This window comes from Haemaphysalis longicornis, unplaced genomic scaffold, assembly GCF_048455015.1.
Source record: "Haemaphysalis longicornis isolate Haplotype H1 unplaced genomic scaffold, Haemaphysalis longicornis Haplotype H1 scaffold_9, whole genome shotgun sequence".
Classification (NCBI taxonomy): Eukaryota; Metazoa; Arthropoda; class Arachnida; order Ixodida; family Ixodidae; genus Haemaphysalis; species Haemaphysalis longicornis.
In genome coordinates this window covers 128,437,889-128,459,202 of record NW_027526460.1, presented here as the reverse complement: position 1 = coordinate 128,459,202, position 21,314 = coordinate 128,437,889, and the positions used below count along the sequence as shown (strand labels likewise).

General features: G+C 53.5%; 1 protein-coding gene across 1 annotated transcript in view; it reads left to right on the top strand.

Moving 5' to 3' along the window:
• LOC144153429 (endothelin-converting enzyme 2-like) overlaps positions 1–21,314 on the top strand; it is a 30,045-nt gene that overhangs the window by 7,246 nt on the left and 1,485 nt on the right. Inside the window, exons 3-4 of the mRNA XM_077685075.1 lie at positions 10,251–10,506; positions 12,142–12,285. Of these exons, the coding sequence (XP_077541201.1) occupies positions 10,251–10,506; positions 12,142–12,285 (400 nt within the window). The remainder of the gene's footprint in view (positions 1–10,250; positions 10,507–12,141; positions 12,286–21,314) is intronic.

The window sequence follows — 21,314 nt, the reverse complement described above, 5'->3', positions numbered from 1 at the left end:
CTCCTCTGCCGCATTGATTCTAAAAAACATGGGCTTAAGGTAGCAGATAGGCTCCGCCTTGTTCAGCATTCGTTGATAGCCGAATTACCTATGCTCTCTCCAACCTCCTCCCCTCTAATTCAGAACTGGCCAAAGTCAATTGCCTTATCCGCACAATATACAAAGCTGCTGTGCAACTCCCACCCGGCACCTTCACTTCCAGACTAGAGGGAACAGGGGTGTACAACACAGCCCGAGAGTTGATAGAGGCTCACCGCATGACCCAACCAAGCCGCCTAGCCAAAAATACCCCCGACAAACACCTCTTTCAACGCCTACAGCTCAATGCGGCTATTATTACAGAGCCAAAACTCCCCATACCTACTGACACTCACGCCTGCCTCAAAGTACGTCCCCTAACCCGAAATATTCTCCCTGATATTCACCAGCAGCGCAAAGCGCAACGAGCCAAAACCTTAGCACAACGCTACCCCATACGGCCTACAACGGTTTACGTAAATGCCGCGGAGTAACTTCGCAAGAACTTTTGCGCACTGGTGATTATTAATTCCCCCAACATTCCCCACAGTCAACTCACTCACAATTCATACCTCGGAACCTGCAACGGCGGAAGAGGCGGCAATCGCACTAGCCCTGTTGCACCGGCCAACCCCTGAATTCATATTATCCGATTCGAAAACGGCCATTCGAAATTTTGCTGCAGGTGCCATCTCACCCCATGCTCTAAAACTTCTGATGCAATATCAACCCACGAACTTAGTAGAACTGGTCTGGACTCCTGCCCACACTGGGCTTGGAGGCTCTGAGGCGGCTCACGCAAAGGCCCGATTGCTCACCTCCAAGCCCCATTGCTTCCCACGGAGCCAGATCAGCTCGTGACAACCTGTTGGGCTACCATGAGATCGCCCCGTGTGACCGCCACTCTCGCCTCCTATACCCCCCTCCCCCTTCCGCCCCCCCTTCCCTCAGCTACATGGAAGAACGGCTCTGGAGGCCCCTACAAACGATCTTTACCTAGCCGAACTCTCCTCCACCGTATTAACCCCTCCCTATTCTCCTCTCGCAACTGCACATCATATAGAACGAAGGCCACCATACAGTACCACATGTGGGCCTGCCCGGACGACCCCTTACCCCCAATCAACACTACGAAGCTATGGGAGGCGGCGCTGGGCTGCTCTGACTTGACGACACAACAAGCCCTGACGGACAGAGCAGCCAAGGTCGCTGAGCAGCTGCGGCTGCTGGCCACGCGCCCCGCCTAACAGGGCCCGATATAAATAAAAATGTTCTCTCTCTCTCTCTCTCTCTCTCTCTCTCTCTCTCTCTCTCTCTCTCTCTCTCTCTCTCTCTCTCTCTCTCTCTCTCTCTCTCTCTCTCTCTCATGGATGAGCTAGGGACCTGGGCTCTAACGCGTCACACCACCCAAATGCTAGTGGCAAGCAGTTTCTTTCGCTACCATCTACGGGGGTGTCACAAAAGCATCAAGAAAGTGGCCCTTTAATTGAAACTACTCCCGATGCAGTTGTCCAACTTCGGGAGTGACGTAGGCGAGGGTTCCGTGAAGTGTTGTATGTGTGTGCACGAACGCCTCAATCCAAAGCCAGCAGTATCGCGAATTCTCAGCAGAAGATGGCGGCGTCTTGTTTTATTATCTTTTACCCAAAAACAATTATATGACAAGTGCTCGCTAAGACAGCTGTGCCATTACGGCGAGTTTTATTTCCGTTTCCCAATTAGGTAGTTCACAAAGAAGTTACAAAGGTTGCAGAATTTTCGCATCCTGCCCATAAAAGGGTCCCCTAAGGAGTCATACGGACAGCCCACAATTACATACTGGGATAGAGCTGCACTCCACCGAAGAAGTAATCACAAAGCCATTGTCGCCACCATTGCTAATTGGTGATACAAATATACGTTCACATTATCTTACGATGTGTGTGGTGTATATTGTATACAGCTTCGCTGGTCCTTCGGCTTCTCAGAATGGAAGCGATCCAATGTTTGTTCTTCCCACTATCCTCCCCTTTTATACACCTCCGAAGAGTGGGCTGCCTCGATCACACAGCGGACATTCTTTATTTTTCCTTTGATTGCGTCTATTCAATAAAGGTTAGTGTGGATGTTTAGGTGTAAATAGTTTACCTCTGGGAGCCTCTCATGCGGATCTCATCACTTGGAATTTTGCATAAAACATCCCGATTCACATCTATGTGAGCTAACTGCGAAAGCAAACTTCGCTTTAATCCCTATTTCTATTTTGAGGCAGTTTTAAAAGGGGGCATTTCTTTCTCTTTTTCACACTTATCATTGCTTTAGTCTCCTGTATATCATTTTGCGGACTCCTGATTCGTGATTGAATTACGTGACCCCGAGTGGGAGCAGGAAAAGAGAAGGTGGAGGTTGCAGGAAGGAAATATAACAAGGAAGATGGGATAACAGAAGGATGGAGGAGATAAGGAAGAGATAGGAAATGTAAAGGGGGAGGTAGGAGAAAGAGTGATAATGGATAGTAAGAAAAAGAAGTGCAGGATGGAAGGAGAAGGGGAAAATAGTATACTGAACTGCAGGTGCCATACCCACAAAACGACTATGCCGCCTGTATCTGTCGTATCTTGTATTCGTGCACGTCTGTTTAGCGCCACGTTTTCTTTTTCCCTTCTCTTTTTTTGGCCGAACGGGTGAACAATCTTGAAGGGACACTGAAGTTGCTTGAAAACATTGCCGGATTACTTTCACAAATTGAAGCCTGCAGTCCTTAGGCCATGTTTCGACCACTCTGGGTGCGTTTACGCTAATTTCATCATCATTGTTATCATCAGCCTATCTATGCCCACTGCAGGGCGAAGGCCTCTCCCATGGATCTCCAATTATTCCGGTCATGTGCTAAATGAGACCAATTTACTCTAGCAAACTTCTTGATCTCATCTGCCCTTCTAACTTTCTGCCGCCCCTTGCCGCGCTTGCCTTCTCTAGGGATCCACTGTTACCCTTAATTACCAACAGTTGCATTGCCTTTGCATGACATGCCCTGCCCACACCCATTTCTTCTTAGTTCATTCTAATATGTCCTTAACAGGCGTGTGTTTCTTGACCCACTAAGCTCTCTCCTTGTCCCTTAACGTTACACCTATCATCTTCCGTTCCGTTAAATTTAAGTCGTCCTCATCATCAATTTAAGTTGAACCCATTTAGTGAGCCTCCAAGTTTCTGCCCCGTAGGTGAGAACCAGCGAGATGCAGCTGTCATACACTTGCTTCTTCAGGGACAGTGGTAAGCTGCTATTCGTTACCTGAGAATGCATACCGAATGCACCGCACCCCATTCTTATCCTTCTAATTATCTGTCTCATGGTTGGGATTCCGGGTCACTACTTGGCCTAAGTAAATATATTCGCTTACCACTTTCCCTGCCTTGCCACATATATCGAACAGCTCTGCTCTACCGAGGTTATTAAGCATTACTTAAGTTTTCTGTATATTAAATTTCAGCTCCACTATTCTACTCGGCTTGCCCAGTGCGGTAATCATGCTTTGCAATTCGCCCCCCGAGTTATATAGCAAGGCAACGTAATCAGCAAATCTGAGGTTACTGAGGTATTCTCCATTAACCCTTGCACCCTCCTGTTCCCAATCGAATGTTCTGAATACCTCTTGTAAACATGCTGTGAATAACGTTGGAGAGATTGTGTCTCCTTGTCTGACGCCCTTCCTTATAGGTATTTTACTGCATTCCTTATGGAGGATGATGGTCGCTGTGGACCCATTGTAAATATCCTCTAGTATTCTTACATAACGCTTGTCTACACCCTGGTTCCGTAATGCCTGAATGACTGCTGAGGATTTGACCGAGTCAGAGGCTTTCTCATAATCTATGAAGGCTATATACTGTATAAGGGTTCAGTATACTCTGCGCACTTCACTATCACCTGACTGATCGTGCAAACATGGTCCATTGTTGAATAGCCGTTACGAAATTCTGCTTGTTCTTTAGGTTGACTGAAATCTAAGGTGGCAGAAATTCTGTTAGCGACTACCTTGGTAAGTACCTTGTAGAAGACTGACAGTAAGCTGATCGGCCTGTAATTATTCAAGTCCTTCATGTCACCTTTCGTATAGATTAGGATGATGTTCGCGTTCTTCCAAGATGCCGGCACAGTCGCGGGCATTGCGTGTACAGGTTTGCCAGTTTTACTAGAACAATTTGCCCATCATCCTTCAAGAGGTCTGCTGTTATCTGATCTTCACCGAGTGCTTTACCCCCTTTCACTTCTTTCAAATCCTTCCTTACTTCTCCTGTCGTTACTGGTGGGATGTCTATCTCCTCTGAACTACTTTCTCGTTCGGCGTAATCCTGGATGTCTCGCGACTACTATGACTATTTTATCCCTGTTTTATCCCTATGTCTTTAAGTGCATACATCTGATTTCTCCCCACACCTAGACGCCTGTCAGCTGTTTTACGCTTATTCTCTAATCTGTGTTTCCTTCATCTAATTTTGATTATCTTTGATGAAATTTGTAGAACTAATTTGTTAAATTGAAATCGTGTTTTATTTTTGTTTTTTTGTTACTTATGATTACATCTGTGTTACGTGGTCCGTCCTCCATGCCTTGTAACGGCTTCGATCCTGCGCCTTTGTCAAGCTGCTCGAGCAGCTTTTAGCCAGGAAGTCGTCCAGATGCTTCTGGGAAATAAACTGAACTGAACTGAACTGAACTGAACTTCGAAAACTCCGCTAGTTCTATTCTGTGAGCTGGGGTGGATATTGTCATGCCTTGCCATTTCCTAATTAAATCTTTCGTCTCCTGGGAAAGTTCACAAGTGTCCCGTCTAGCGATCGTACCTCCAGCTTCTACTGCACACTCCGTGATAATGCGCGTAAGGTTATCGCTGGCTTCATGGGTCGTAAACTTTGCTTCCTTGGTTAGAGCTGAATATCGGTTCTACAGCGCGATATGGAGTTCTTGAACTTTCCGTCTTACTTTTGGTCACAGATGGGCATCTTTCGTACTAGTTTGTTGCGGCCCCTCCTCAAATCTAGCCTAATTATAGATCTTACCATAGGGTGGTCACTATAGCTCACCCTTCCGAGCACTTCCGCATCCTGCACGACGCCAGGGTTATCACATAGTATGAAGTCTATTAAGTGCAGAGCACTTTATGGGCTCGCCTTGTCGTCGTAGCTCGGTAACTTTTTTTTCTTTATTTCCAGACAAACACCGCTGTTACAAACATAATACACAACAACAAAACAAACCATTACACTAAGACATAAAATCACTGTTCCAATCTAGGATACAGTGCTGACTGCTAAAATATTTTCATTTTTGTTAATTCTCCACTCGGGACAACCAGTCTGGAACACATTGGCGTGCCTTTTGCACTTCAATAAAAGAGAATATGGCCTCTTGGAAATACTCATTTACTGGCCGCGCATCAATGTCCGAGTGGCGGACTGCCATTCGGCATCTCCATATACTGTGCAGACCTAGTAACATTAGTAGATCTAGAGGGACTCCATCAACATCATGTTCAACGGACAAATACCGAACTAACGGTCGATGCGACTGCCGGAATCAGGCGGCGCAGCGAGATAACGGACCCGAGTAGAACCTCGTGTACCGTCATCAGGGGGTCATGCTGAGGTTTCGAAAACCACGCGGTTTAAATAGTCATAACCGGTCGAACCTCGTGAACAGCTGGCGCTTGTCATACATCTCCCCGTTGTTCAGCACAAAGAAAACTGCAGGTTAATTCGAGCCAAAATCTGTGTATGTAAGTGGCAGCCCCAGCGTTCATTTAGTTAGGAACGCTTGTTCGGTTGGTTTTAGATGCGACTGCATCTCCTTCACTCGCCTTGTCCCTCCATACGGCGTTGTTGTCCGTCCACACCCCTCCCCCATTCTTCTCGCCGCGCGAGCTGCGCTCTCCGCCGCCGCTCACCCCTCTCCTCTCCGATAGCGAACACTCTCTCGCGAGGGGCATTGGATTGGATTCGATTGGGTTGGGTTGGCTTGGCTTGGCTTGGATTGGCTTGGATTAGATTTGGATTGGATTGGATTAAAGTGGATTGTGTTGGATTGTGTTGCGTCATAGCCACGCCACGTTGCGTCGTAGCCGCGGTCGTTCCAGCACCGGCGTTCCGATTTCCATCGATGCGTTGAATGGAGCCTCACAATTCTGCTATCGCCCGCGCAACCGTAACAAGCACCGATCACTGCGATAACAGGAATGCTAGCACCACTGAAGACAAGGCTGCGAAGCGGCGTGAACGTGATGCTGAACGCAAACGATTGAAGCGTTTGCGTTCAGCATCACGTTTCATGCAATAAGAGAATCAACCCAACAGAAACACCAAGTGAACCCCCAAGATGCGTCGCATCTCCACAGGGTTCCCCTCGCGGGAAGGTGGGGTAATTTTTACGATAGTAAGCGAAAAAAGAGGCTGCGCAAGAAAAAAAAAATGGCCCGTTCGAAATGCTGCAGAAAGGCTTCAGCCGCGCAAAAACAAATGACGCGTTCGAAATGCCGCAGAAAGGCTCCAGCCGCGCAAGAAAAAAATTGGCCGTGTATCTGCTCGTTTCGTTGCAAATGTCGTCAAAAGACGATAGTATTTGTAGAAATTTACCAAAGAAATACCCCCCTTTGCTTTACCGCTCACCTCTAATGCTGTTCCTGCACCGTCGCGCTCATCCCAAGGTAAACACACTAAAGGTTTGCGCAAGGCGATTTGAATTTACCGCGTTCCACTGCTACAGGCCGGGTTCCTCGATGCCAGCGCTGCAGTACGGTGGAGACGCGCGTGAATGGAGGCGGCCGACTACAAGGTTTATAGAACCGCGTGGCCGTGCTCCATAGAGTTTCATTAGTATGAAACTCTATGCCGTGCTCCACGTGCGTTCCAAGCAGAACGTAGAACCTAGCTAGTGGAACCTTCGTTGCTATTGCCGCGTGATTTTTCATATGCCGCCAGGAGGCGGCGGTTTTCTGCAGTAGATGTAAAATATCATTTGATATCGAAAAACCAAGCATCCAGGATTTTTTAAATAAAGGAACACTGTAAATATCCCTTGTGTACTAATTTCCTGCCTTATATTTGCGTAATGTCTTGTTCTTGTTCAACAAAGTTGACAAGTATATGGACATATAAACCGGGCTTAGACGTTTACATTTGGCCATGAGTATATAAGACTATTGCGCAATGTCAATTTTACTTTGGCCGTGTGGCTGAATCGAGTTACAGACAGACAGACAGACAGACATACAGACAGACCAAAATTTCTGGGTTTAATTAGCCCAAGAAAGACTATCGTCTTTAAAAATGGCGCGTTCCAAGTGACGCAGAAAGGCTCCAGCCGCGCGAGAAAAAAAATGGCACGTCGGAATGACGCAAAACAGTTCCAGAATACGAAATTAAAACAAGCACAAAAAGAACAGAACTCCCGCTGGCACAGTTTCAGGCAGGGGGCGCGCGAGCACTGAGAAGGCGGGAAATTCGAATTGCATGGGGTGGTAGCAGTGAGCGGCTAACGGCGGTACAGTTCGTTACGGCGAATCACTGCTCTGCACTTCCGACAGCTTTCACATTGAGTGTAACGGCTTTAATTTTTCATTTTTATGCTCCCCATTCGGACTCCTCCACGTCCACTTCCGGCTCTCCCGTCTGCATAAGTTTTTTTACGCTATTTTATTTAGTAGAAAAATCAATTCGAAAGTGCTGTCCTCCTCTCTGAATCCTCCTTGCCTATTTCCTATGACGTTTCGTGTGAAGCTTACACTAGCAGGCTTTCTACACGTTCAAAATTTTCAACATTTTAGGCTTTTCAACAGTAATATCATGTTTTTTTGGTGATTTATTTTTATTTAGGCAATGTTTCTATACTGCATTCTCCATTTCGCGATGCAACGTCGATTGCTCCACGAGCGACTGGGCAGGCTGCGTGCAGACTGACACTGACACGCTGGCGAGTTCTCGTTGCCATGCTGTTAAAATAAGCACCGACAGCTTGCGGGCATGTGACAGTGCCGAATCAACTCACTGTCGGCCTGGTGCGAGCATGCCTCTCATGACCAAGGTCGAGTCAGGAAAGATCCAAAGGGGCATGCAAAGCGCCTCACAGTTGAGCATCTCCTAAGACGTGGAGGGCGCTCAGCCGCTTCGATCGCCTCGGCTAGCGAACGTTACGATTCTAAGCGGAGTTGGCAGCCATATATCTGACCCATTCTTCAGTCGACAACGTGGTAGTAGCGTGGTATGCCGATTCATGAGATATCGATTGTGCTAACAAAAGATAACGTAGAACGCCAAGTATGTTGTTGCACGGAATCGAAACTGAAACTGGTTTGAACTCCAATCTCGGACACCGTCCAATCTTATGGAAAGACTAATACGCGCGTATTAGTGCGCCACCGCAAAGGTCGCATAGTATTTTTCTTCTTTCGGGCTTTATAAATTGAATACTGCTTGATAGACCAGATAAGTGATGGAAAGTGTGTTGTTTTGTGCCAGTCTATGCAATGCAGAGTGGATTCCTAGAGAAGCATTCTTTCCTCCATGTAGAGAAGGCACGCGTGGCAGGGGGTGGCAGAAAGTTAGGTGGGCAGATGAAATCAAGAAGTTTGCGGGGATAAATTGGTCGCAGTTAGCACAGCACTGGGGTAATTGGAGATCTATTAGAGAGGCCTTTCTTCTGCTGCTGATAATGATGATGATGCAATGCAACAAATTCACTTCAGCGACCCTTTGAGACGAAGACGGCAGGTGGTCGAGAGGGATGAGAGCGAGAGTGGCGGAAACACTATTGCGTTTTGAAGTCATTTGCGCCAGAGCAAATGTATAAGCGTCGAAGTTTTTGCTCTTCGCTTTGTTGACTAGTAAAATCCGATACACACAACGGACGAAGCTTTCGCGCCGATCCGTCACGTGATGGCGTGTTCAAGTCTGGTTCCATCCACCCCGTGCAGAGCAAATTCACACGGTGGGATGGATCAGCGTACCGCGATATGGCCGGCTGTCTTAACTCTCAACGAAGAAGGTTGAACGAACCAGCCATTTGGCACCGGTGTTCAACCTGTGTTCAAATATCCTTGACGCGCTTTAGCCCCGTGAGAACCACCACCCGTGTGCATGCCGGGCGTGCTCACGAAGCCGCCGGCGTCGTCCGCACAAAGCGACACGAGGAGCGGTGACGGAGAGTCGAACCATGCACTTCCAATATGGCCCGTCGCCTGTCGCCACTACTTGCCAGAACGAAGCTCCTGCCACAAACAATGCCCCATGGCGTGAAAAGATGTGACTATGTGGTTAGCACTGCACTAGAAGAGTCATACGGGTCGGTAGTATACGTGAGGATTAAGTATGTGTCGCGGTGGTTCAGCCTAAGTGGTCGGGTGTGGTAGACATGCAGGCCCCTTCGAGCGCTTCGAAGCAGCCGCGCTACGGGAGCCGCTCTCCATTGGCGTTGAGAGAGAGAGAGAGAGAACAACTTTATTTAGCCACACAAAATTGCGTCGACTACGTGCCGAATGGGGTGGTTCCCTCTTCACGGGACCCATATGCTTCCGCGGCTGCCTGGCCCCTGGAGATCAGGACGAGCTGGTCTTCCAAGGCGGGGCTGGTTAGCAAGGTCTCCCATCGCTCGTTAAAGGGTGTGGGAAGGGTGATTGAGGGTTGGGTAAGGGGTGGAGGGATTGCCTCGGTGAAATCGCACTCTCCGATGACGTGCCGGAGCGTGCCCAATTGCCCGCAGAATCTACACTCTTTCTCGTATATCTCGGGGTACATTCTGCTTTGGAGATAGGGGTGCGGGAAGGATCCTGCGTCGACCGACCATGCTGCTTGACATCGTGGTCCGCCGCGAAATCTGAGGAGAGAAAAGACCGCGCATGGTTGGACGGCGAGGGCCGCGGTCACACCCTGTCCAATGGCGGTCCACAGAAGCTAATGACGCGCGGAGCACGGTCCGGAAGAGCGATTTGATCCGTCGCGTTGACCGGCCTGAAGACGAAGCAACGTACTGATTCAGGCTACGTACCGTCAGCATTTATTTAAAAGTACCTTGAGTACATCCCATCGTGCGCACAAAAAAAAAAAAAAAAAAACAGGTCGGATCAAATAGAAATCTTTGCTGAGGTGTAAGAATCGCCGTGGTGCCAGTTCACGGCGTTCGGTACAAAGACGGGATAACACCGGTGGGGCATTTCCGTCGCATTTCCATGCCATCGTCGACGCCGCCTCTCCTGCTGCAGATCCAAGCTGGAGACCCTGGACGTCATGGTGGCCCTGTCGCTGGACTGGGGCATACCGGTGCTCTTCCAGCTGAGCGTCGACACGTACTTCAAGCGTCGGGGCTACCGAATCTTGCACTTGTCTGCCAGCCCATACGTGACAGATTGGTTCACGGCGCGAAACGCACTCAGGCAGAAGGGCACTCTGCGGGCCTACATCGAACGCGCCTCGCTCATTCTCAACGGGTCGGCGCCATCCAAGCGCAGAGTGGAAGAGGTGGGTGCAAGATATCGCCGACTGAGTGTCCATTCCCACTAAGGGGTCACTTTATTGCATCACTGGGCGTATTAGGTAACATATTTGTGCCAAGTATAGTGATAGCTTTGTACAGTGTCTTTTGTAGGAATTGTCCCGGCGTCCAGCAGTAAGCACGTGCGTTCAAGCAACAAAAAGAACAAATTTATTCTTGAAAGCGTGCCGGCATAGAGTTTCTCATGATTGAGAAACTCTATGCGTGCCGGTATATATAGCATGAGGCAGCTGCGTTATGACAGCCAGGGGGTACAGAAACAGTGATAGGCAAAGGGCAGATGTGAAGGGCGCGTGCGCTACTGACACGATGCAAGAGTGGCTAAACAATATAATGCGTGAAAAAAAAAAAGATCCACAAGCAGTCTATATCACTTAGTAGTTCTAGTAGTATACCAAGGTTTCACAAAGAACGGAGGGCCTGCAGTGACAGTACAGCGTAATGCCTAAAACGTGAAAATGCCAGTATTCTAGCGCACGTGATGGTGTATTCCAGAAAGAGAACAAGTTGCGCAATCTTTTGCGGCAAGCCCAATCCGTGTGAGATGCAAAGCCTCGTGCCGATGATTCAATAATCAGGCTTGTTCGAGGCAATTTAAAAAATACAACGCAGGAACAAGCAAACAAAACAGACAAACAAGCAGCAAAGACGACCTACGCCTTGGACACACAACCGGTTCCTCTTTTAGGGAAGCAACCTTCAATGGTTTTTTTCACAGAAATCACGTTACTGATATTTCTTTGCGGAAAAATTACTTTGGGTTTCTTAACTTTTGTGTATGCGCAGCTCTCGTGTCGTAAGCATATTGGACACAGCGCGTTTGCGTGGGCTAAACGAGGTAGTCCTCGGTATCTCACTCGTGAACAACGTAATAACTTCTTTTAAGAAACATGGCTGTGCACATGCAGAATAATGCTAGCTGTGGTAAAATTTGGCTGTGGACCGCTGCCAGCATAGTTTTTGGGTAATGATCGCCATAATGTCTCGCTTCGGGCCAACATGACTTCCAACAACTTGTCCCCTCCCAAAGCCGAATTTGTGTACCTTTAAAGAAGCCATTAATACAAAACGCACGTTTTGTTGAATAAAAAGTCTGCTCCGTCCCGACAACAATGATACCGATGTAGTAGCAAACTTCAGGCAAATAATCGAGGTATTACAGAAAGCGTTGGCAGGCAGTGCATGGACACTGCCCGGCCACTTTCTGGCCATTTCTCTGTGACATCACAGAATCTTGTTTGTGCGATTCACGGCCGGCAATTAAGAGACAAGATACTGGTCGATTGTAGCGGGACCAGTAGCTCCTTGCGGTCGTATCAGTTGAATGAGGACGCCCAGAAAAACACTGATGACTGCTTTCAGTGCTGACCCATAATACCTCACTCTTGCCCATATCGCGTTACTGGAGAGCGAAATTAAAAATATTATTTCTAGAGTTTTTTTTTTTGCAGTTAAAGAAGCGTCTTTCGTGGCTGGAAAGGACTGTATTGAGTTAGCAAGAGGTAGTTGTGTCAAATTGAAGCAAGTTGTTTTTTGTCTTGATGGCCCCCTTAGGAGCGTTTTCTACGCCTTGACTGAGTAGGCAGAGCCCGCTACCGCAGGTCCTCGAGTTGGACAACCACATCCTCACGGCTGTCATGCCATCATTGGTGGACCCACATCCGGACAGTGACCTGCTATACCTACAGATCGGCCAAATGGAAGATACCACGACGCCTTACCTGTCGGCGGGAGAGTGGCTCAAGGTATGGCTAACTTCACTCAGAAGGCGTGGGGTGTCAGATCCTTGCTTACCGCGCCTGAAAACCATTCTCCCGTTCGAGATATTATAATATTTTTGTCGTATCTCGCGGTACAAACAAACGTACCTATGTTTATTGATTAGGGGGTTTAACGCGCCGAAGATGCATCTGTGCTACGAGGCGCTCCGTAGTGGAGGACTCCGGATGAATTTTTACAACTGCATGGGGATGCTTAACTTCCGCCTAAACCTCGGCATAAGGGCGCGGTCTCGCTTTTCGCCTCCGCCAATATAGCAGCCACCGCGGTCGGGTTCGAACCGGCGTCCCTGGGCTCAGCAGCACAACGCCTTGACCACGGCGGGGGAACGTACTTTTGTCGTGTATGCATCTTGGCGCATTGCTATCGTAAGCGTCATCATTACCCGTAGGATACTAAGCTAGGCAACAAAACGAGCACTCGTGACCTCGTTTCTACCTAACTTAAGGGGCGGAACTAAAAGAAGGAACACGATCTGATTCGTTACTATTGACAGTCACCGGTGTTGGAAATAGAAAGTATAGTGGTTCCGTACGCCACTATTTCTTTTCGGAGAAGCATCACGACCTGTCTCCCAAAGAAGGCAAGTTACCTGACGTCCTGGCGGGCCGAAAGTGGTATCATAATAAAAGCTAAACTTTAACTAGCTGGTACACACTGGAAAAGCCTTGGTTGTGTTGTCCCGTTTAGTCTTCTGTTAGTGTGCGATTTCACCTTCCTGCATCGTGACACTCGATGTAGAGGACATTCCGCGTAAACTGCACTAGACAGCTCTGGAGCGAGCCTTGTGGGAGCCCGTGTGTGGGTGTGTGCTGACACTGTGGGGACCAGGGTTCTAACGGCGGCCTAGCTCGATCCTCGAGATCCGGCCGCAAGGCTAGCTCCACTGAACACCGCCGCGGATCACCAACTTGGCGTATCGGCAGCGAACAGCAAGGAACACAGGACACAGAATTCGCCCACTCCGACGTTTATTGCAATGCAATAAAGGAGACGTCGGGCGCGTCGTTCTACACCGCCGACCACCTTAGCCGGGCGGGAGAGACAGGCGCGAGGGCGGACAAAGGAAGGCCAAAAAGGAGCGAGTCGTACTTACGGCCGCTCCCGACGATGGTTCGTGTCCAAAGAGGCCCTCTCCTTGTCGCCCGTCGCGGACCAGGCCGCCGGAGCCGGAGCTTCCGGGCAAAACCTGTCACGTGAGGGGTTCGGCAGCGCCCCCCGCTCTCACGGGGATCCTCCCGGAGGGGAAAGCGCGCGACCGCGGAGAGAGAGGTACCACCCCTCTCGCCTCCGCGGCGGGCCGAGGGGATAGGAAAGATGGCGGAGCTCCGCAATTCCCACATCCCTCCCCCCTTTGACCAAAGCCGCTCGACCTCGAGGGCTCCGGCGAACGATGACCTCACCGTTCGTTTCGCTGCCTGGCACACCTCCTTGAGCGAGTCCAAGAAAGTCCGATCCCGAACATGCGCAACTGCGCCAACGTCCACCGCACTGTCACCACATAGTTCGCCACAGTCCGCCGGTTGACCTGATTTCGTCGGCCGACCCAAGGTCCGCAGGCCCCGCCGGAGAAGTAGGCTGGGCCGGTTGAGCACAGGGCCCGGGCAGCCGGCTGCTCCCAGGCGGTCACTTCCCGCAGCGGTTCGCCCCGCGCCGACGGGGCGCTTGCCTGCCGCACCGCCGGCGGCTTCCGCTGCTTGCGGGTTCAGCAGTGACCACCTCTGATGCCCGGACCCGGGGTGGAGGCCGCGTTCGTAGTGCTGCCTCCCAGGTGGCCCGTTAGCCCAGCGCTCGGCGATGGCTTTCGCTCGGCGCACCTCGGGCGAGCGCCTCCGCCACCATGGAGAAGGGGGCGCGATCAGCTGACCGCAAGAGCCGGCCCGCCGCGCAGCTCACTCGCTGTACGGGCTGCGGGGTCGTTTTGGCATACCGCTGGGCTCTCGTTCATCCCTGGGGTGGCGGCTGGCCCGGCTGGCTCGCTGCAGGCCTGGCGTGGTGTGGTGGCGTCGTGGTTGGAGGGTCGCTCGAACCCTGGGCGTGCGGGCTTGAACCCTCCAGAGACGTTGGCCCACCCGGTCAGCGACCTCGCCGATCGCGGGTGTGGGGCGTTGCGTCGGGAACCTTCCCTCCGCACCTCCTCCCTTTAGATCGCGACCTCGCGAGCCCGAAGTGGGAGCGTCAGCAGCACAAAATATAGCCGGTCGTGGTCAGCAGTGGCTTCCTGCCGGGTGGCGCCCTCTGGAGTCACCCCGTGCAACCCATTGCCGGACCTCACGGCGTAGGCTGCGCGTTTCGTTGGCGCGCCTCGAGGAGCTTCCTCTGGCAACCCTTCCTGTGCGCAACTTTGCGCGCTGGAGGGCGGTGACCCGGTCAGCGATCTCGCCGGTTGCGGGTGTTGTAGCGGTGCGTCGGGAACCTTCCTTCCGCACCTCCCTCTAGCTCGCGACCTCGCGAGTCCGAAGTGGGAGCGTCGGCAGTTTCTCCTCTTGGAAAGTACTGCTTCAGCTCGCCCACGTGAATGGGGCCGCTTATTCGACCTGACCTCGGGTCTTTCAGCTTGTAATTCAGCCGCGAGATCTTCTCGGCGACTACGAACGGTCCTACCCACTTGGGTGCGAGACCGGCCGCGAACCCTGCGCTGGCATCGCTCAGCGCGTGGTTACGTTTCAAAACAGTGTCGCCCACTTGGTACGCCACGTCTCGATGAGCTCGGTCGTAGGCCGCCTTTTGGTCGACCCTGGCCTTACCGCGGCTGCGGTTCGCCTCCTTGATGGCTTCTGCCAAACGCTCGCGCAAGCGCCGCGCGTAAGCCGCATCTGCTGCTTTCGCGGGGACTGCGGTCGACCTCCTGGCCAGAACCGTGTCCGTCGGTGTGTTCAGCTCCCTGCCGAACATCAGGAATGCGGGCGTGAAGCCCGTGCACCGATTCACGCTTGTGCGCAGAGCGAAGGAGATCGAGCTCAAGTGCTCATCCCAGTCTTGTTGCCGCCGGGCATATGCCCCAAGCAGTGGCTTTATGTCTCGATTTCGGCGCTCCGTCACGTTAGACTGGGGGTGATAGCACGATGTTGTTTGCTGCCTGACACCCATGGCCGCGCACGCTTCACGAAACAACCTTGATGTGAAATACGTGGCGTTGTCGGTAATCAGCCGCTCCGGAAATCCGTAGCGACAAAACACCTCGGACAGCTTTTGCAGGACCTCCTGTGCTGTCGCTTTGCGCAGCGGATAGAGTTCAGCGATCCCACTGAAGTGGCATGTCACCACGAGTACAAACTTGTACCCTCTCTTGCTGCGCGGCAGCGGGCCCATCAGATCGCACGCCAGGACCTCCCATGGCTTTGTGCTCACGATAGGCTGAAGCAAGCCTGGCGCCTTACCGCCTCGCGGTTTGCGCTCTTGGCAGACGTGGCATGTGCGTACGTACCTACATACTTGTGCCTTCATGCCGGGCCAGGTAGCATACCGACAAAGCTTTTGCCATGTCTTTGGCGCGCTACCGTGGCCGTCTGCGTCGTGGTAGTGCTGTAATGCAGCACACCTCAGCTTGCTCGGGATAACGGCTTTAAAACACTCACTTGAGTCATTTTTGCCGGGCACGTATTTCAGCAGAGCTCCATCGGCATCAAGCAGGTAACTTTCCAGCTCACTCGCAGCAATACCAGCTGCATTAGAGCCCGCGCCAGCCGCAATACCAGCAGCTTCCCGGCGCCCGTCATTCACCGGTGTTCGATTTGCCTGAGGGTCCGTCTCTTCATTAAGACTGGCGATCACCTCCCGACAAAACAAGTCCTCCTGCTGAGCCTCGACTAGCTCTTCCCGACTGAACGCAACCTCGAGCGGAACTCCTCCCCCGACGAGATGCACGTGCTCTGAGCTTCCGAAACTTGGGTCCTCCCGCGTTCCGCGCTCTCCCCGCGCCGAGAAGGGTCGCTGACCTACAGCGTCCTCCTCGGCCTCTCCGGCCGGTTGGGTGTCGTCCACCGGCGCCCGTGACAGCGCGTCCGCGACCACATTCGTGGCACCTTTGCGGTAGCGAACTTCGAATTCGAAGCGTTGCAATGCCAGGGCCCATCGCGCGAGCCTCCCGCTGGGCTCACGGAGGCGGGAAAGCCATGTAAGGGCCATGTGATCAGTCTCGATCGTGAATTTGACCCCCTCTACGTACATCTCGAACTTTCGAAGTGCGTAGATTATGGCCAGACACTCCTTCTCGGTGACCGAGTAGTTTCGCTCTGCCGGTGTCAGCGCACGGCTCGCAAAAGCCACGGGTCGCAGTTGTTCTCCATCCACCTGGAGGAGCACTGCCCCTACGCCGAGGTCACTCGCGTCGGTTTGGATCACGAATGGCCTGTTCAGATCCGGCAGTTTCAGCGATGCAGTGTCTGCAACAGCTTTCGCCAGTTGGCGTAGGCTGCTCTCCTGCTCCTCTCCCCACTCCCAAGGGGCGGATTTCCTCAACAACTTTGTCAAGGGTGCTTGCAGGCGCACGCAAGCGGGGATAAACTGGCGGTAGTAGCCGATCATCCCTAGGAAGCGCCGAACTCCGGCGACATCCTTCGGCGTGGGAAACTCCAAGATCGCCCGGAGTTTCTCGGGATCGGGGGACACCTGTCCGCGTTCGATCCGATAGCCGAGCAGGCTCACTTGAGCGCTGCATATTTGCGCCTTGGCAGGATTGATGGTGATGCCAGCTGCCCTGAGTCGTCCCAGGACGTCTCTCAGGTGGCAGAGGTGCTCCTCGAAGGTGCGGGAGTAGACGACAATGTCGTCCAAATAGGCGAGGGCATGCTGCCACTTTGCCTCACCGAGCACCCGGTCGATCAGGCGTTGGAATGTGCTCGGACTTCCGCACAAACCGAAAGGCATACGTACGAACTCGTACAGCCCCCGATGGCAAGTGAACGCTGTCTTGCATTCATCGCCGGGGCGCATCTCGACCTGAAGGTACCCCTTGCTGGCGTCCAAAATGGAGAAGTATTTTGCGCCACCGAGATTTGCGACGATTTCGTCAACGCTCGGGAAGGGGTACGCATCCTTTTTCGTGACCGCATTCAGCCGCCGATAGTCGACGCACAAACGCCAGCTACCGTCCTTCTTTCGAACGAGCACCACTGGAAACCCCCACGGGCTCGTCGAGCGGCGGATAATGCCTGCTTTCAGCAGTTCCTCCAGCGCCTCATCAGTTGCCTGCCTCTTGGCGGGGCTGACGGGCCGGGGATTGCATTTCCATGGTTGAGCATCGCCGGTGTCTATGCAGTGCTGCACCAACCTTGTGCAACCTGCTTGCTCAGTGAATATCTCGCCGAAGTCACCTAACAACGACAAGACGCGGTCACGCTGCGCTGCTGTCAGCTCGCTAGCACTTGCTAGGAGCGCGCCCAATTCCTCGCCCTGACCTCGGGGTGGAAGGCGCGCAGCGCAGAAATCAGCCGCGGCAGCAGCAACGACCGAGCCCGGAGGTTGCTGCGCGCGCCGGCTACCGGCAGCGCCTGAAGCTTCTGCTTCCCGCGGCGCGAGAGACGTTTCGGCGGCGCGCCCATGCAGTGACTTCTCTGCGGGCGGCGGCTCGGAAAACGGTTTTAGCGGCATAAACGGGCCCTCCCGATAGCCTCCGTTGCCGACGTCCACGACGCGATAACGCTGCGCCGCTGTCAGCTCACTAGCACCTGCTAGGAGCGCGCCTAACTCCTCGCTCTGATTTCGGGCTGGAGGGCTGGCGGCGCAGGAGAAATCAACCGCGCCGGGAGCGGCGACACCCGAGCTCGGAGGGTGCCGCGCGCGCCGGCTATCGGCTGCGCCTGGAGCTTTTGCTTCCCTCGGCGCGCGGGACGTTTCGGCGGCAGCCTTACACAGCGACCTCGCTGCAGGCGGCGGTTCGGCGAACGGCTGTAGCGGCGTACACGGGCCCTCCCGATAGCCTCCGTTGCCGATGTCCACGACCAGTCCAACCTTGGACATAAAGTCTCTCCCCAGAATGACTGGGACCGTCAGTCCGGGCAAGTGGACGAAACGCATTCGCCGTACACGCTGACTCCAACGCACGACGAGGCGTACGTCACCGCGTGACGTAACATCACCACACGCAAGCTGGAGAGGCAACTTCCGCGCGCGCAGCCGAATAGCTTTGCGCTCGAGATGGGAAACGACCTCGTCCCCTACGAGCGAAGTGCTTGCCCCGGTGTCCAGCAGTGCCTTAAAACTCCGTCCCGCAATTGCGAGGTCGAGAAAGGGCGCAGGCGCGCTGGTCGGAACTCCGACTCTGAATGCGGCGGGCGCGGTGATGTTTTCCTCTCGGGCGCGTTGATCAGCCGCCGGCGACTTCACCGGCGGCCCGCTGCGTTTCCCGGCCCACCTGGGCAGATTCGCATCATGTGACCAACTTGGCCACACCTGAAACAGCGAACAGAATTCCGTGCTGCTTGCTGCGCCGATCGAGGCTGCTCGTACGCTCCGCGGCCAGCTGGCCGCATCCGGTTCTCCGGGGGAGAGTTGTGAGCGGGTGCCAGCAACTGCGGCAGCGCCGATCCCGTGTAGGGAAGCCCACTTGGGCGTGCGTTCGCCGGCCGATCACCTGACCGGTTTGTTGTGTGCACAGCGCGCGGGGCTGCCAGGACCTCCGGCCGTATCGCCTCCGCGTTGCGCAACCCATACGAGTAGGGGTCCAGCGCTCGGTCCCCGAGACCGAGCGTTTCTCGCTGGCCGGGTATCAACGTAGAGCCGACCTCGACTCGTCCGCTGCCCGTAACGCCGCGCCAAGCACAGCTTGGTTCCAGTGTTTCCACCGGAGGCGGCGGTGGCCGATACGCGCGTGCAGCCGCAATTGCTGCTTGCACAACACGAGATTCGGCCGCCAGCTCGTTGAGATCTCTGCACCTGCAGTTCCTCAAGTACAAGGCAAAGGTGGGGTGGCATTGCCTGATGACCCGATCGACCCGCTCCGAGTTCGGGGCATGTGGGTCGGCGTACTCGTAAAGCTTCTGCATCGCACGGACATACTCGATCATCGATTCGTCCGGAGCTTGGGTGCGCATTTCCAACTCTCTACGCATCCGCGGGAGGTAGTCGACGGGCAGGAATTCCTCCCTGAACATCGTTCGGAAGTCATCCATCGTGCGCGCCGTGTGGCCTATCACTCGATACCACCGGGCGGCATGGTCGACTAGGGCTGCGGGCAGAACTCTGTGCAGCACCTCGCTCTCGCTGATGCCGGACGCCTGCTCGTAACGGCTCAGAGCCAGCAGGAAAGCGTTCGCGCTCACTTGATCGCTATAACCGCTATACGTCGGCATCGGTAGCTGCACCCTGGGAGCGGGTGAGCGCGCCGCCTGCAGCACTTGCTGCATGGCGCCTGCGAGAGCGTTCGCGATGGACGCTGCATCCACAGTCATTCCTTCGCTTACGGGCGCCTGCGTGCTCACTTGCACGAGAGGCGCGCCGCATGGGGCTTCAGCATTTGCGTAGGCCCGGCGCATGGTGGTTGAAAGCGCGGCGTCACCTGACGTAGAGCGCTCGGGGAATTCGGAACTTTCCGAAATTTTCGTTGCCGCGCGAGCCGCAGCACCTGCGTAGGCCCGGCGCATGGGGTTTGAAAGCGCGGCGTCACCTGACGTAGAGCGCTCGTGGAATTCGGAACTTTCCGACATTTTCGTTGGTGCGCAAGCCGCAGCATCTGCGTAGGCCGGGCGCATGGTGGTTGAAAGCGCGGCGTCACCTGACGTATAGCGCTCGCGGAATTCGGAACCTTCCGAAATTCTCGTTGCCGCGCGAGCCGCAGCATCTGCGTAGGCCCGGCGCATGGTGGTTGAAAGCGCGGCGTCACCTGACGTATAGCGCTCGCGGAATTCAGAACTTTCCGAAATTTCCGTTGGTGCGCAAGCCGCACTCGCGGTTGCGTAGGGGCCGTGGAGAAGGGGGACCCGGGCCGCTCCTGCGGCTGCGGTGGGCGCTGTTGATGCAGAGCATCGCGGGACCTCCCGGGCATGATCACAAAGGTCAGCCAACAGCATCAAATCCGCCAACTCATAATGCTGTGCCATGTTCCTCGGAGCTAGCGAACCTCGAATTCACTTGAAAACGAGTCCCACGTTCGGGCGCCAAAAATGTGGGGACCAGGGTTCTAACGGCGGCCTAGCTCGATCCTCGAGATCCGGCCGCAAGGCTAGCTCCACTGAACACCGCCGCGGATCACCAACTTGGCGTATCGGCAGCGAACAGCAAGGAACACAGGACACAGAATTCGCCCACTCCGACGTTTATTGCAATGCAATAAAGGAGACGTCGGGCGCGTCGTTCTACACCGCCGACCACCTTAGCCGGGCGGGAGAGACAGGCGCGAGGGCGGACAAAGGAAGGCCAAAAAGGAGCGAGTCGTACTTACGGCCGCTCCCGACGATGGTTCGTGTCCAAAGAGGCCCTCTCCTTGTCGCCCGTCGCGGACCAGGCCGCCGGAGCCGGAGCTTCCGGGCAAAACCTGTCACGTGAGGGGTTCGGCAGCGCCCCCCGCTCTCACGGGGATCCTCCCGGAGGGGAAAGCGCGCGACCGCGGAGAGAGAGGTACCACCCCTCTCGCCTCCGCGGCGGGCCGAGGGGATAGGAAAGATGGCGGAGCTCCGCAATTCCCACAACACTCATCGCCCGTTGGGTTATATTCTGACCAATGTAGATTAAAAATTGTTCCTGATAATCTTAACAACATTGACACACAGTAAATGAGACCGTCATTTCCGGTTTCTTTGGGTTTTATGCAGGAGCAGGCTTCCTTCAACAGGTCGGCACCTCTAAGGTTCTAAAATGAGCTGTCCTATGTTAATATTCTTCCAAATTTTTAATGCCACACCGGGTAGAATTTTCTTTTCCAAGTTTTGAATTCGTAAGACTTCAAAGATACATCTGCTCTTTTGGTTCAAATTGTCTTAGTTCTGATGTTACGCCTGTTTTTTTTGTTTTAGTATCTGCGTGAACTTTTACCCCCCCCCCCCATCTTAACACAAAC